This window comes from Prunus persica, chromosome G6, assembly GCF_000346465.2.
Source record: "Prunus persica cultivar Lovell chromosome G6, Prunus_persica_NCBIv2, whole genome shotgun sequence".
Lineage (NCBI taxonomy): Eukaryota > Viridiplantae > Streptophyta > Magnoliopsida > Rosales > Rosaceae > Prunus > Prunus persica.
In genome coordinates, this window is record NC_034014.1 from 28,375,704 (window position 1) to 28,387,512 (window position 11,809).

Below are 11,809 nucleotides of genomic sequence, written 5' to 3' on the forward strand. Positions count from 1 at the left end.
CATTCCTCTGAACATAGCAAAGGGTAGATAATTAGAAGCCATCAAGCCTTTCATCTTTGTTGTTTTTGAGACTTGAGTTTAGAACATAATGACAGCATTCATCAAATCTTTTAGACCTTTTAATTGTATTCATTTTTCCCTGTAACATTGTGTCTTAGCTCTAATATTTGAGTTGCATCCATTGCTGAAATTTTTAGATGAAAAACGTTGTGGTCATAAGATTTTACCTTTTGATGAGATCCACGGGAAGCGCTTGTTCAGGAAAGACCCAGTTCTTGTGCATTACAGAAGACCATTTTTTTTAATTAAATAGGATAGCCGCGCGGCTATACTCGAATTTTTTATTAAATAGTATAGCCGGTCGGCTCTACTCTTATATATAATATATTTAAACAGTATAGCCGTTCCGCTATACACGGGGCTCTTTTAAAAAATAGTATAGCCGCACGGCTATACGCTTTAAATATATTTGAAACGCAAAGCCGTCCGGCTATACTTGTGACTGCTTAAATATTTTTTATTAAATAGTATAGCCGCGCGGCTATACTATTTATTAAAATAAAATAAATCTCACAGTATACACACCATTCCTAACCTCCCCTTCACTTTCATTGAAAACCCATATCAGCTTCCTAATTGGCAAATTACAATCTGACACACATGCAAAAGTAATATTTCATTAAAATTACAACAATTACAAAAAGAATGTTTCTTAAAAGAAGTAGAAGAATGAGAGATTACTTAACATGAGAATCTTCTTGTTGTCTCAATTAACTGAAATGAGGCTACTTGTATAAAGCACAGCTTGAAAATGTTCAAAAAGCACACCATGAATAGGAAGATTTCTAAGCACTTTTGTATCGAAATTGTGGGAAACTACATATCCATCTGTGGCAACTAGAAGAAGCTCATCACTGTTCCAAAATGTCAACGGCATCCCAATGCCTGCTATAGGTTCGATGGTTAAGTGCTTTGTCCAACAACCCTTGGTACCACAAAAACCATCCATCACCCATATGTCTATGAATTTAGAAACCCCACTTTCTACGTGATAAGAAAAAAGAGCAATGGATTCATTCCACACTCCAAGGCTTCCATAGTTTTCTTCTGAATCTTGTAAACTATCCGGCACCGGCGTATGGAAAAATAACTCATCGTCCATGTCAAAGGAGAGCATGACTTTCTTGTTTTCGTCTAGGGTTTCCTTGTCCAGCTCCAAGGCAAACCAATAGTAAACACCCTTGAAGTAGATTTGGGAAGAAGAAGATGACCAAACCACAGTGCTTGGTATATCAGTCTTGATCTCTCTCCAAGAGTTAGAGCTCATGGTATATACCTCTGCCATGTGAGGGAAGAACAAGATCCAAAACCCCTCAAAATGCATTACGATTCGAACAACTTTGTAAACCCTGGCTCTGCTGTCGTAGCCAAATCCCACAGCTACCCCTGTCGACTGCAATCTGTTCAAGGTATTCGGGGGAGGTTGAGGTAGACGAAGGCATGACTTGGGAAGAAGCTTGAGTTGCTTTAGAGCTGGGTTGCATAGAAAAACATTCTCAGAGAAATCAGTTAGACAAATAATCCCATGGCAATGGCCTGCAATGTCCAAACAGTCGTGCCTTAGCCCTACAGAAAGTGGAGGAACATTATTAAGGTTGAGGTCTCGGATAGAATTAGATTGAATTTGAACATCATCGTTGTCATTGCTAAGATCAACAAGTGACAACAAAATATGATTTGCTTCATTGTTGAGGACACAACGCTTGAAGAGGACACAAGTTGAGGTCTTGGATGAAAATCTGTTGTCTATGGATTTGGAGAGGTGGACATCCACAAAGTTGGGGTCATTGATGAAATTGTACCACGATTTATGAACGCATCTGAATCGCATTAGAGATTTCGGAGGAAGCCTTGACAAGATCTGCACCACCATTTCTTCTGGCATTTTGCAAAACTCTGCCAATTTCTGGCAGAAGCAACAACGTACGATGAATCATACAAAAGAAGATTAAAAGAAATTAATGAAAAGAGAGAACCTTTTTGTTTCTAATTGAAAGAGTTGTGTTTTCTTTCAATGATGTGAAATGTAGGCAAATTGATTGTAGTGAGGAACTCAGCTGGTTTGTAGTTTTTGAAATTATATTTGCGGAAAAATTACACTATATAAAGTAATTTGAGAGAAAGAAACGTGATTTGTTTTGGGTTGAACGCGAAGAAAGGAACGATATGCTTATGTATTTTTATTTTTATTTTAAATAACAGAAATTATTTAATTAGTTATTATCTTTTTTGAACAAATATAATTCAACTGTCAAACTAACCTGCTTAGTAGGTTCTTTTGTAAGAACATAAGATCCAACCCAAGTGAAAATAAGAAGAAGAAAAAAATTATTAACTATTGAATCAAATTGAGTTTTATTAAAATTTATCGGTTTCAAACCAACGAGGTGAAGTCAAATTATTATAAACTTCCGTTTAAACTTAAAACAAAAAGAAAATTTTAAACAAAAACCTCAATTCATTTATGATGAAAATCAAAATTTTAATTTACATCGGCCTCTCACTCTCCTTGTGTTATGTTAGAACTAATTCCATTGTGGTAATACATTGGCCTCCAAATATTGTTTCCATGCTTTCAAGGGACCAACCCCTCTACCACTTGGAGTTGTTTCATGAACTCTACGGTTCATAAATAAACCTCTGGCTGCAAAACCCATCAAGTCAGGGTGGTCCATAAAACTACGCATCCGCGACGCAATGCCACCTTCACGAGAGAAACCCACTCTGAAACGCCGATCAGTATCGGTAGACCTGGGCTCTTGTGTATGGGTAGAAACTAGTTGGACCTGAGTTTCAGGCACCTGTGAACCATCATCTTCAGAAGATACTAAGTTCCCCATTCCGAATGATTCCCAGTCAACCTGCTGCAAAATGACTGCAGCACGCTCTGTGTTCTGTGCAGGAAGATTTTGGGGCCGAGTCACTTGAGCCAATTTGTCCACCTGAACTTTCAGTTCACGCAGTCTATGTCCAATCCTTGAAGATACTGCATCGTACAACTTTCCTCTTGATACATGCTTAGCTCCTTCACAATTTAACAGATCGTCAAAGTAGATTGGATCTCCAATAACCACCGTCACCTACATTTTCCAAAAGACTGGATAAAAAGGCCTATCCCTTCACTCATATGATTGCTAAAGTCTTAAAAGAATATCTAACTGGAAAGATAACACCATCACCATATCAAAAGGACACTGAGTTGCGAAAAACTGAACATCTACTGAGAAAGCAAGCATTAGACTACCTACCGTCTTGCCAATCCTCGGAATGCTGGCACCAATAGGCATGATGTCCTGCATCCCACTATGTACAAATGGAACAACCATAGGAATATTGTCAGCATCAAGGACCAACCTGCCAAGTAAGAATATGCAACAGTCATCAAACAGTGTTCCAAAGAAAAGAGCACTGCATCCAAATGCAGCTGCAACCAATGTGCCAAAAGTTACTATTCAAAAGGAAGACACATCTCTTTACAATGAAGCTCACAGCTCAAAGACCAAAGCTTGGGAGCCAACCCTCAAAAAAATCATTTAAAAAACTCCTATGAATCCAAGAAAAGGGGAATCTATCTCTGCAACACACTTTCACAACAAGATCCTCACCTCCCAACACCTCTCTTGGAAGACCCCATGGTTTTGCCACCATCTCGAGAACGACTACCTTCTGGGAAGATGTGCACCCAACCACCTTGATTCAGTTTCGAAATAGCTGTATCCATACCCTGAATCACATGGGCGTGGTTATCACACTATACTTAAAAAGTAAGCAATGCAGCAAACCTTAAAGACATATTTCAAAGAATACCTTTTGATAAATCCCATCACCGCGAGAAACTGGCAAGACTCTGACAGATCGAAAAAATGCTGAAGTTGCAGGATTTGCAAAACATCGATCAGTGGCACACAGTGTCCACCTCAAGTTCTGAGCATCCAGAAGAACATGTCGAGGAAGCAATGCAGCAAGAACAAGCGGGTCATCCATAGAAGCAACGTGATTGCTCACCTGAAACAGAATACATAAAGAAAACATCATAATTCAACAATGGTAAACCTGAAAGTGGAGGAGCAAATGGTGGTTAATCCAATAGATTAAAATACACTCAGTTCTAGATCCATAGAATAGGATCATGGGGCTCTACCGTTATTAGAGGCTGGCCTTTGGGTCTGTGTAGCACTGCGTCATGTAATTTTTCTACACCATAAACCTATCACACCCAAAAACCCAAATTATTCGTGCAGCCCTCAAAAGTAGAAAACAAGGTGTTGGGTTATATCAATTCCGCATAAGTTCACATACCTGGATATGATTTAATCCATTCATAAACACATGACAAACATTGCCAATCACAGGAACAGCCACAGCTTGAAGCATGCGAAGAAGGACTGATTCTTCTTCAGCATTGAATTCCTTACCCACTGCAGGCAGCAAAAACAAAAATCACCCTTTTATTATGGGTCTGACAAAAAACTCACAGCAATTCCCACATGTTTAGATTATAGATAGAAGTGCAAACTAAACAAACGCTATTATAAACACTAAAAAAAATTTCAAACCCAAAAAATTTCAGTTGATTAACGGAAAAAAAAGGATCATTGGTTACTAACAAAATGCGCGCCAATAGGAACCCAAAATCGTCACCAAGCTGAAATTCTTAATTTCTTACTAATTTGAAACATAACTAGTCTTGCCTCTCATGCTAGCCAGCTAACTGATTTTTAACTGCAAGAGACTAGGAGAGAGTGAATTACATTCATCAAACCATTTTAACTAAATAAAACTAAAAATTTGTGATTTCTTCACTGCCTAAACTAAGTCCACCGCCACGAATTTTATTTAAAAAATTGCAATTTTTAAGAAATACGGAAAAAAGTAATGACAGAAACACATCAATCAAATTTCAATCGGCTCCGAAAATGAAAATGGAAACAAACACACACACACACACACACACACACACAAAATACCTCGTTTGCGATAAAAAACAGTGGAAGAAGGGAGAGAGTCTCTGCGGAAGTCACGAAAGCGCTGGAGCCAGCGCTGGAATGTGGAGGAGAAGTAACCGTCGTCTGTAAAAATGGGGTGGAGCTTGAGCCGGCGGTCCACCTCCACTCTGAACCGCTCCCTGAGCCGGAGCTGTACGGACAGGGCCTTGTTCTTCCACAGATCGCCACGCTCGACCCTCGCGGCAGCCATTTATAAACACGCACGCACAATTACAGAGAAATTGAATCAGAAGAGAGCACAAGATCAAACAGAGACGAGAGACAAACGGGGGTTCGAAGAGAGAGAGAGAGGAGCCAAGCCTAAGCGCGAGTATAGAGAGCGAGAGAGAGGAAGGAAGTGGTATGCGGCAAAGCTTTTTTTGTGTTGTGCCGGGGTGCACGATGTACCCTGGTGCGTAGTGCGCACCTAAAAACTACTCGTATTGTTCGGATTATTGCCCCAAAAATCTCTCCAAGTCTATGAAAGCCCTTTTTTTATTAAAAAAACTCTTGACTTAGGTAAAAATTTATCTTCAAAAAAGTAATAATTTAATTTCAGTCATAATCTTCCTTAGAGAAAGGATTTAGTTATTTGTGAAATAATTGATAATCATGGTTAAGAGCAGATTTTCATGCACCATAGGTGTTGTGTTATCGCTTGTACAAAGAAAAAATAATCTCAATATCGCTTGTATAAAGAAAATGTAATCCCAATTAAGGCTTGTTTAAAGAATAAATAATCATGACTTTCCCCCAGTTTATTCTACTATTGGACGATTGTGATCTTCTCCAAAGATGAGAAGTTGTGGAATAAGTACAGAAAATGACACAGAGTTGTGATCAGTTCTTATAATCTGAACATGAAAGTTGAAACAGAACGGAGAGCCGATATCAAAACAATATAGTGTGCTCATTATCAAAATGCCAAGACCAGACATTAGCATAGAAACCAAACTCAGTTGTCTTTACAGCTTTTTATCTCTCATTAAGAATATTCTGAAAGAGCAAAGAGGCAGAGAGAGTAGAGGGGAAATTTGCAATGCCACCACATTAACAACTCCGTCTCTCTAGGCTTCATTTGTCAAACTCCCATATGACTCCTCCATCATCTGCAGCACCAAAGCATGATATATTAGCACATAAACTCTACTTCCAACAATCAGAAAAGTATAGGCTAAGCATTACAACAAAGTAGAACCATAAAAAATCAGCAATCTGATCATAGATTTCTTATTTTAACATCTCCTTTCGTAATTCCTAATGTTCTGAATGTGCAATTTAAACCCACCATGGACAAGGCTCAGATATGCAGTGCATCTAACCAAAAGCATTAAACTTGCAAAGCTGGAAACTTTCAGGATTATAGGGCATACGTACCTTTAACTTTCTTGTTTATCCAGACCTCCAGCAGCATCCCAGCACCAATGCCACCAGCAATACATGCTCCAAAGAATGCAATGTTATAGGGTAGGGATCTTCGAGGAAGAAAATAGCAATCTGGGATCTGCCTAATCTTTCTGGGAAGCCGCTTCTTTATGCCCGGCTTAACACTGGGGTCCTTCTGCATGTCACTACCAACAGCTTTCCAATCAACCCCTTTGAACGGGTCTTTTGGCTCTTCCATGGCCATTACTGCAAACTAGTTCACTTTAGAGATTGCCCAACAAATTATAGTTCATACAACACTAACGCAAATTGTCTAAGAGGCAATTTTACAAACACCATATCTGCAAACGACAAGATCAACAATACTGCACTTCTCCATGAAGAAGAAGAAGCAAATGTCACTCAACTATTCTAAAGCACGGGTTTAAGTTTGGTTGCAGAGAAAAATGAGGAAGGGAGAGAGAGAAGAAGAGAGAAAGTAAACTTATTACCTTGAAAGTTGAAGTCTTGGCAACGGAACGATGAACAGAGTTTGAGATGAAGATGATTGAAGATTGTTTGAGGTGTTTGGTGGCTGGCTACTGTAAAACCCTCCCTCACACCCCTCCCTGTGGCAGGCAGGCAGCTACCCAAAGGACCGGAAATTACAAAAAGTTCGAGAAAATGTTGCGGGCACAAGAAAGAAATCCCAATTAACCTCCGGGTGTTTGCTTTGTCCTCTTTTATTTATGATGGGAGATTTAGGCGGGGAGTGTCCGGGTGTAACCACAACCCGACCCGACCCAAAATACAAATATTCGGCTTCTTAACAAATAAGGGCTCTTTTAAAAGTGATTCTGTCACTTCTGGGATGTGCTTCTCCGTAAAATCACTTAAAACCACTTAAAGTGATTACTTAAAGAAGTAATTCTTCATAGAAGTGCTTTTTAGCCTATTCAAAATCACTCCCAAACGAGCCTTAAGAGTGATCAAGGGCTACACTAATTATTTACAAATATTCTAGGTTTGGGCTTTAGAGTTTGCTCTATAAAAATTCCAGTTTTTAATAGAGGGAAATGTCATTTTGTGGCCTAGTTTAATAGGGAAATCAAGTTCATTATGAGAGATTGAACACTATTGCATGGTTTCTCTTTTTTATTTGAGTTAAACATTTTATTAGTCCTTAAATTTAGACCCGATTTGAATTTGAGTACCTCAATTTCCAAAATGATTCCCGTGGTCCTTTAAATTTAGTTTCATTAGGACAAATAATCTTGTCGGCAATTTCGTTAACTTTTTTGTTAAATGCAAGGGCAAAATGGTATTTTTAATTTAAAACCAAAAAAATGAATAAAAAAATCATATCTTTAAAATAACAAAATCGACAGAAAAAATTAACAAAATTGACGGCAAGATTATTTGTCCAAACGAAACTAAAGTTAAAGAACCACGGGAACCATTTTGAAAATTGAGGTACTCAAATGCAAATTGGGTCAAAATTCAGGAACTAATAAAACAATTAACCCTTTTAATTTTTCTTCTTTTAACTCTAATTTATCATTCTGTTTCAACCAATTATCTAAGATTTCTTATTAACAAGCTAGTAACCAAGACATTCTTTACAAATCACATCCCCATTAAATTATGGGGAAGAAATGATGATTTAGGAACAATGAATTGGGGAGTTCATCTGCAGAGCTCCACACTTGGGAACAGAAGTAAAGGTAAAACAGCACAACCACATTTGCACCGACACTGGCAAATTCAGCTTGCATGCCTAGCGAAATCTGCAGCAAGAACAAACCAACGCATCTCTTGTGTACTCTCGGATCTTACTTTCCACAATCAAACCAAAGGAATCATCCTGGACAGCCTACTTGAGACTTTGTATTTGGCTCGTATCGCATTTGGGGTTGATCCATGATAAATAACTGCAATTGTGCCCCGAAAAGAAATTAAAAGTCATCTCATTTCATCTATCAGAATGAAAAGAGAACACAACCAAGGAAGACTTATAGTACTATTTACAGAACAAAACAAAGGTAGATTCCTTACATGGTTACTTGGCACTGTTGCGCAATAGACTAGGCGATGAAGGGAAAGCATAGGTACAAACCTTGAAAAGAGCTCAGCATATAAAAAGTTGGAACTTCGACTTTGCATTCCCAACATCCAAATAGTTGACATCAACTGCAACTTCCCCAAGATCGTCTGACCAGAACCAATGAAAAATTGTATTTCTTAATCTTCTGGAACTTATGTTAGGAAACGGAAAATGGCATATCACCCATGTGGGAGTGAAAATGATAATGGAAGTTCAAACCTTCATATATTGTCCTAGCAAAATTTACATATTCAGGTATGAGATCTCTATATATGATGCCTTCTGGATGGGCATCCAGCGCTACAAGGACACCTGAAAATCAACAAGCCGTATTACATAACTTTTATTACAAAAGAAATAGCATATGGTTCATTTTTTACTAATCACCACCAGTATATCTTAGTGCATTGGTTATGGAAGGGTACCTGGTGCTACCCAAGCTTTAGTTGAATTGCTTGGCAATGGAGCCAGCCAGAGGATATTTCGCAAGTTCATTGAATCATCATATCTCACATTAGACCCTAAGAGATGTAATATAAGAACAACAGGTGTAACAAAAACATTTCACCACAAGAAATTACCATGTTATCTAACCAAATGTAATTGCTTGACATGAGGAACCAAAAAATTTGAGGAACTACTTAATAAAGCTAAAAAGAGGATTTCATTTTAAGTTCTTTCTTCATTAATTTTTCTATTTTCAGATAAGTCACTCTGGAAGACAGAACAGCTAGTATTAGAGTACCAAAACAGATTTTGAGAATTGCAAAAATAAAGATGTAATCAAGGCATCTTTACCTACTTGACAGTAGCCCATATTGTATGGAAATACTTCTTTATCATATGCAGGGTATTCTTTGGCATGGAATCTGTCAAACATAAAAAGATATGTTCTTGAAATAACCAATGATAGGTAAAACATTGTCCGTTCTGCAACTTAGGTCTAATATTTTCTCAGCCTTTTACGGTACCAACAATACAAGAAAGGATGCAGTAAGAAAGATAACAACTTACAATATACCAAGTCTTCCAGTGTCTATGGCAAGAAAAAGGTGGCCATGGAATAAATCATAGCGACTCAACGACACATTCAACCCAAAAGCGGGACCCCGAGCTAGAATAAGTTCAAATAAAAATTCAAGATATGAATTCAACTCCTGCAGTGCAACAGAAGAGCACTATATGAATTCAAAAGGAGAATTAATTTCTTGACTAGAGGATAAATCGAAAATTTGAAGTTTCATTCCTTTGATGCAAACCTACCTCACTTATGAAGCGTCTCCCATATGGAGTTCTAGTAAGCTCACATCGGTTCGCTTTTGATCCTTCAACATCAGGTACCTAATGCATTACTAAATTAAACATCGTCCAGTTACAACTGGTGTACAGATAGACTAGTAAAACAACCCAGACAATACATTCAATTCATCATAAATCTTAGTTATAGTTATGAGATGACACCATCAATGTGTATATGGAACACCCACATAAGTATAATCATAATATGCCAGAGGTCAGAGCCACTTTCTGGAACAGGGTGATGTAAATATGTGGATGAATTGCAATCTCCCAATTAAGTGTAATCAAAATGGGGAAAAACCTACACAATGAAGACCAATTTCGGAAAAATATCCATGAATTTTCCAGAAAAAGAACTGATAAGCACCCGACAACAATTTATCAGAATGCTGCCAAACCAAAGTTACAATTTTACGCCAAATCTAAGCACAAAAGGCAAACATAGACATGAGGCATCGGCAATTGCTAAAGGAAAAGAGGAAAAAGAGACTGACAGTGATCATCGTGGGATCCAAAGCACGTTGAATAGCAGCTGGGTCTCCACCAGAGTCAACAGCAAGGCGAGCAAGCTCCAAAACCGGCTGAGGAGGCCACCAAACAAGCTCATCCTCCTCCTCCCGTTGACATAAATCACCCTTTTGCTTCAAGTTTAAGACTTTTCTATTGGGGTACTTTTGTGGGCACAATTTGTTGACATTTGGCGTAAAGGGTACGAGGAATTTGAAGCAAGAAGTGAGCTCTTGGGCTACAAGGGGGTTAATGGTTGAAGACTGGGATTTGGAGCCCAGCAAAGAGAGCAGGTCTGAAGGGGTGGCTTTGGGAGATGTTGATAGTGAAGATGGTTTGAGAAAGATTGGGGAACATGAAGAAGAGGATGAGATGGAGTAGGAGGAGGCTGTGAGAGAGAGGGAGACGAAGATTGTCAATCCGAGTGAGAAAGAGGGCTTCCCCATTTGCGCTCTTCCCTCTCCTCTCTCATTTCTCTTGTGGGTGGTTTCTGAGCTACAACTAGAAAGTTTAATTCTCTTCGACCAAAAACAAGAAAGTTTAATTCTCGACTCAAATGAAAAATAATTTTATTTGAGGCATACTCGTTGGACTCACTACCAATTTTCGTATATTTTTCAAGACTATGTTGATGGATAATTGTAGTTAAATGATATCAAATTACTTGTAAAAATAATTATTAAATAAATAACATAAATATTTAAATTAATGAAATATGCATAGGTGTCCCTCATTATTTGATGAAGAAGACAGGAATCGGGAAGAAGGTTGAATTATTTTTTTCATTTTATGGCTGGATTGCATAACCAAACATCCATGGTATAAGCATGCATATATAGGCAAAAGATCCCATCACAATGAAATGAAATGTGAGCACAAAAAATAAGGAGAAGCTCAGCAGCATATTAACCTCAACCTTAACCTCGTCATTTATATATAATATCATTGCAAATTTTAAGTAATGATGAAAATATTGTTTCCTCCTCCTCGTCCTTAAAACATCGTCGGCGTCCTTGCGGCGGCGGGCAGTATGTCTGACAAAGATGCGTCTGGTGGAATTGGTTAGGTGCAGACCACGAAGCGAGGGCTAAGCATATTGTTTGGGCAAATTTCCTTCTGTCTCCATTCTTTTCAGTCATATCTGCATTTCTCTCAGATCATATATACTGACTTAGGCCTTGGCTACCCTTTGTTTTGCATACGCATAAATTTTGCATGCTTCTTACTTATATGCCTGTCCGCATAAATGAATGCTTGCTTATGTACACTCATTTGTACATATACATATCTTTTTGAATTGTAATTTATATATTGTCATGTCTCAGGTAGTGCTTAAAGAAACATCTTATCTACAAGACAATGCTGAGAGCATTGTGTTGCCGACCCTCGATGGGACAAATTGCGACCCTCCCTATAAATAAATAATGACAAAATTAAAGAAACCAAAAAACAAAACCCCCCCAAAAATTGGGTCGCCATGGCCATCTTC

General features: G+C 38.2%; 3 protein-coding genes across 5 annotated transcripts; all 3 read right to left on the reverse strand.

Moving 5' to 3' along the window:
- Positions 2,433-5,478, reverse strand: LOC18773184 (tafazzin). The gene is made up of 7 exons (XM_007205092.2): positions 5,028-5,478; positions 4,360-4,478; positions 4,202-4,267; positions 3,868-4,065; positions 3,666-3,784; positions 3,309-3,414; positions 2,433-3,140 (listed from the first exon to the last, which is right to left on the reverse strand). The coding sequence occupies exons 1-7, from the start codon at positions 5,254-5,256 to the stop codon at positions 2,586-2,588; spliced, it is 1,392 nt and encodes a 463-aa protein (XP_007205154.1). The 5' UTR covers positions 5,257-5,478; the 3' UTR covers positions 2,433-2,585.
- LOC18772152 lies at positions 5,779-7,326 on the reverse strand. 2 transcript variants are annotated; one of them, XM_020565192.1, is made up of 3 exons: positions 6,923-7,326; positions 6,423-6,684; positions 5,779-6,154 (listed from the first exon to the last, which is right to left on the reverse strand). In XM_020565192.1, exons 2-3 carry the CDS (start codon positions 6,673-6,675, stop codon positions 6,120-6,122), a joined length of 288 nt encoding a protein of 95 aa, XP_020420781.1. In that variant the 5' UTR covers positions 6,676-6,684; positions 6,923-7,326; the 3' UTR covers positions 5,779-6,119. The 2 variants fall into 2 exon arrangements, with proteins under 2 accessions (XP_020420781.1, XP_007208271.2); XM_007208209.2 differs by having other exon boundaries at positions 6,423-6,677; positions 6,923-7,239.
- LOC18775153 lies at positions 7,974-11,747 on the reverse strand. 2 transcript variants are annotated; one of them, XR_002272048.1, is made up of 8 exons: positions 10,308-11,747; positions 9,778-9,855; positions 9,529-9,671; positions 9,313-9,383; positions 8,940-9,035; positions 8,734-8,826; positions 8,466-8,621; positions 7,974-8,341 (listed from the first exon to the last, which is right to left on the reverse strand). XR_002272048.1 is itself a non-coding variant. In XM_020566056.1 (8 exons), exons 1-7 carry the CDS (start codon positions 10,764-10,766, stop codon positions 8,539-8,541), a joined length of 1,023 nt encoding a protein of 340 aa, XP_020421645.1. In that variant the 5' UTR covers positions 10,767-11,747; the 3' UTR covers positions 7,974-8,341; positions 8,527-8,538. The 2 variants fall into 2 exon arrangements, 1 of the variants encoding a protein (XP_020421645.1); XM_020566056.1 differs by having other exon boundaries at positions 8,527-8,621.

Bases quoted from the DNA above. Each gene is read 5' to 3' on its own strand.
- LOC18775153 (XM_020566056.1), bottom strand. From the start codon at position 10,766: ATGGGGAAGCCCTCTTTCTCACTCGGATTGACAATCTTCGTCTCCCTC. The intron at 9,384-9,528 runs GTAAGTTGTTAT...TATGTTTGACAG, and splicing joins ACTGGAAGACTTGGTATATT to ATTCCATGCCAAAGAATACC. The intron at 9,036-9,312 runs GTAAAGATGCCT...TACATCTCTTAG, and splicing joins TATGGGCTACTGTCAAGTAG to GGTCTAATGTGAGATATGAT.
- LOC18772152 (XM_020565192.1), bottom strand. From the start codon at position 6,675: ATGGCCATGGAAGAGCCAAAAGACCCGTTCAAAGGGGTTGATTGGAAA. The intron at 6,155-6,422 runs GTACGTATGCCC...TTGGTGCTGCAG, and splicing joins GATAAACAAGAAAGTTAAAG to ATGATGGAGGAGTCATATGG.
- LOC18773184 (XM_007205092.2), bottom strand. From the start codon at position 5,256: ATGGCTGCCGCGAGGGTCGAGCGTGGCGATCTGTGGAAGAACAAGGCC. The intron at 3,785-3,867 runs GTATTCTTTGAA...CATGTGATTCAG, and splicing joins GTGATGGGATTTATCAAAAG to GGTATGGATACAGCTATTTC. The intron at 3,415-3,665 runs GTGAGGATCTTG...CTTACTTGGCAG, and splicing joins TCCAAGAGAGGTGTTGGGAG to GTTGGTCCTTGATGCTGACA.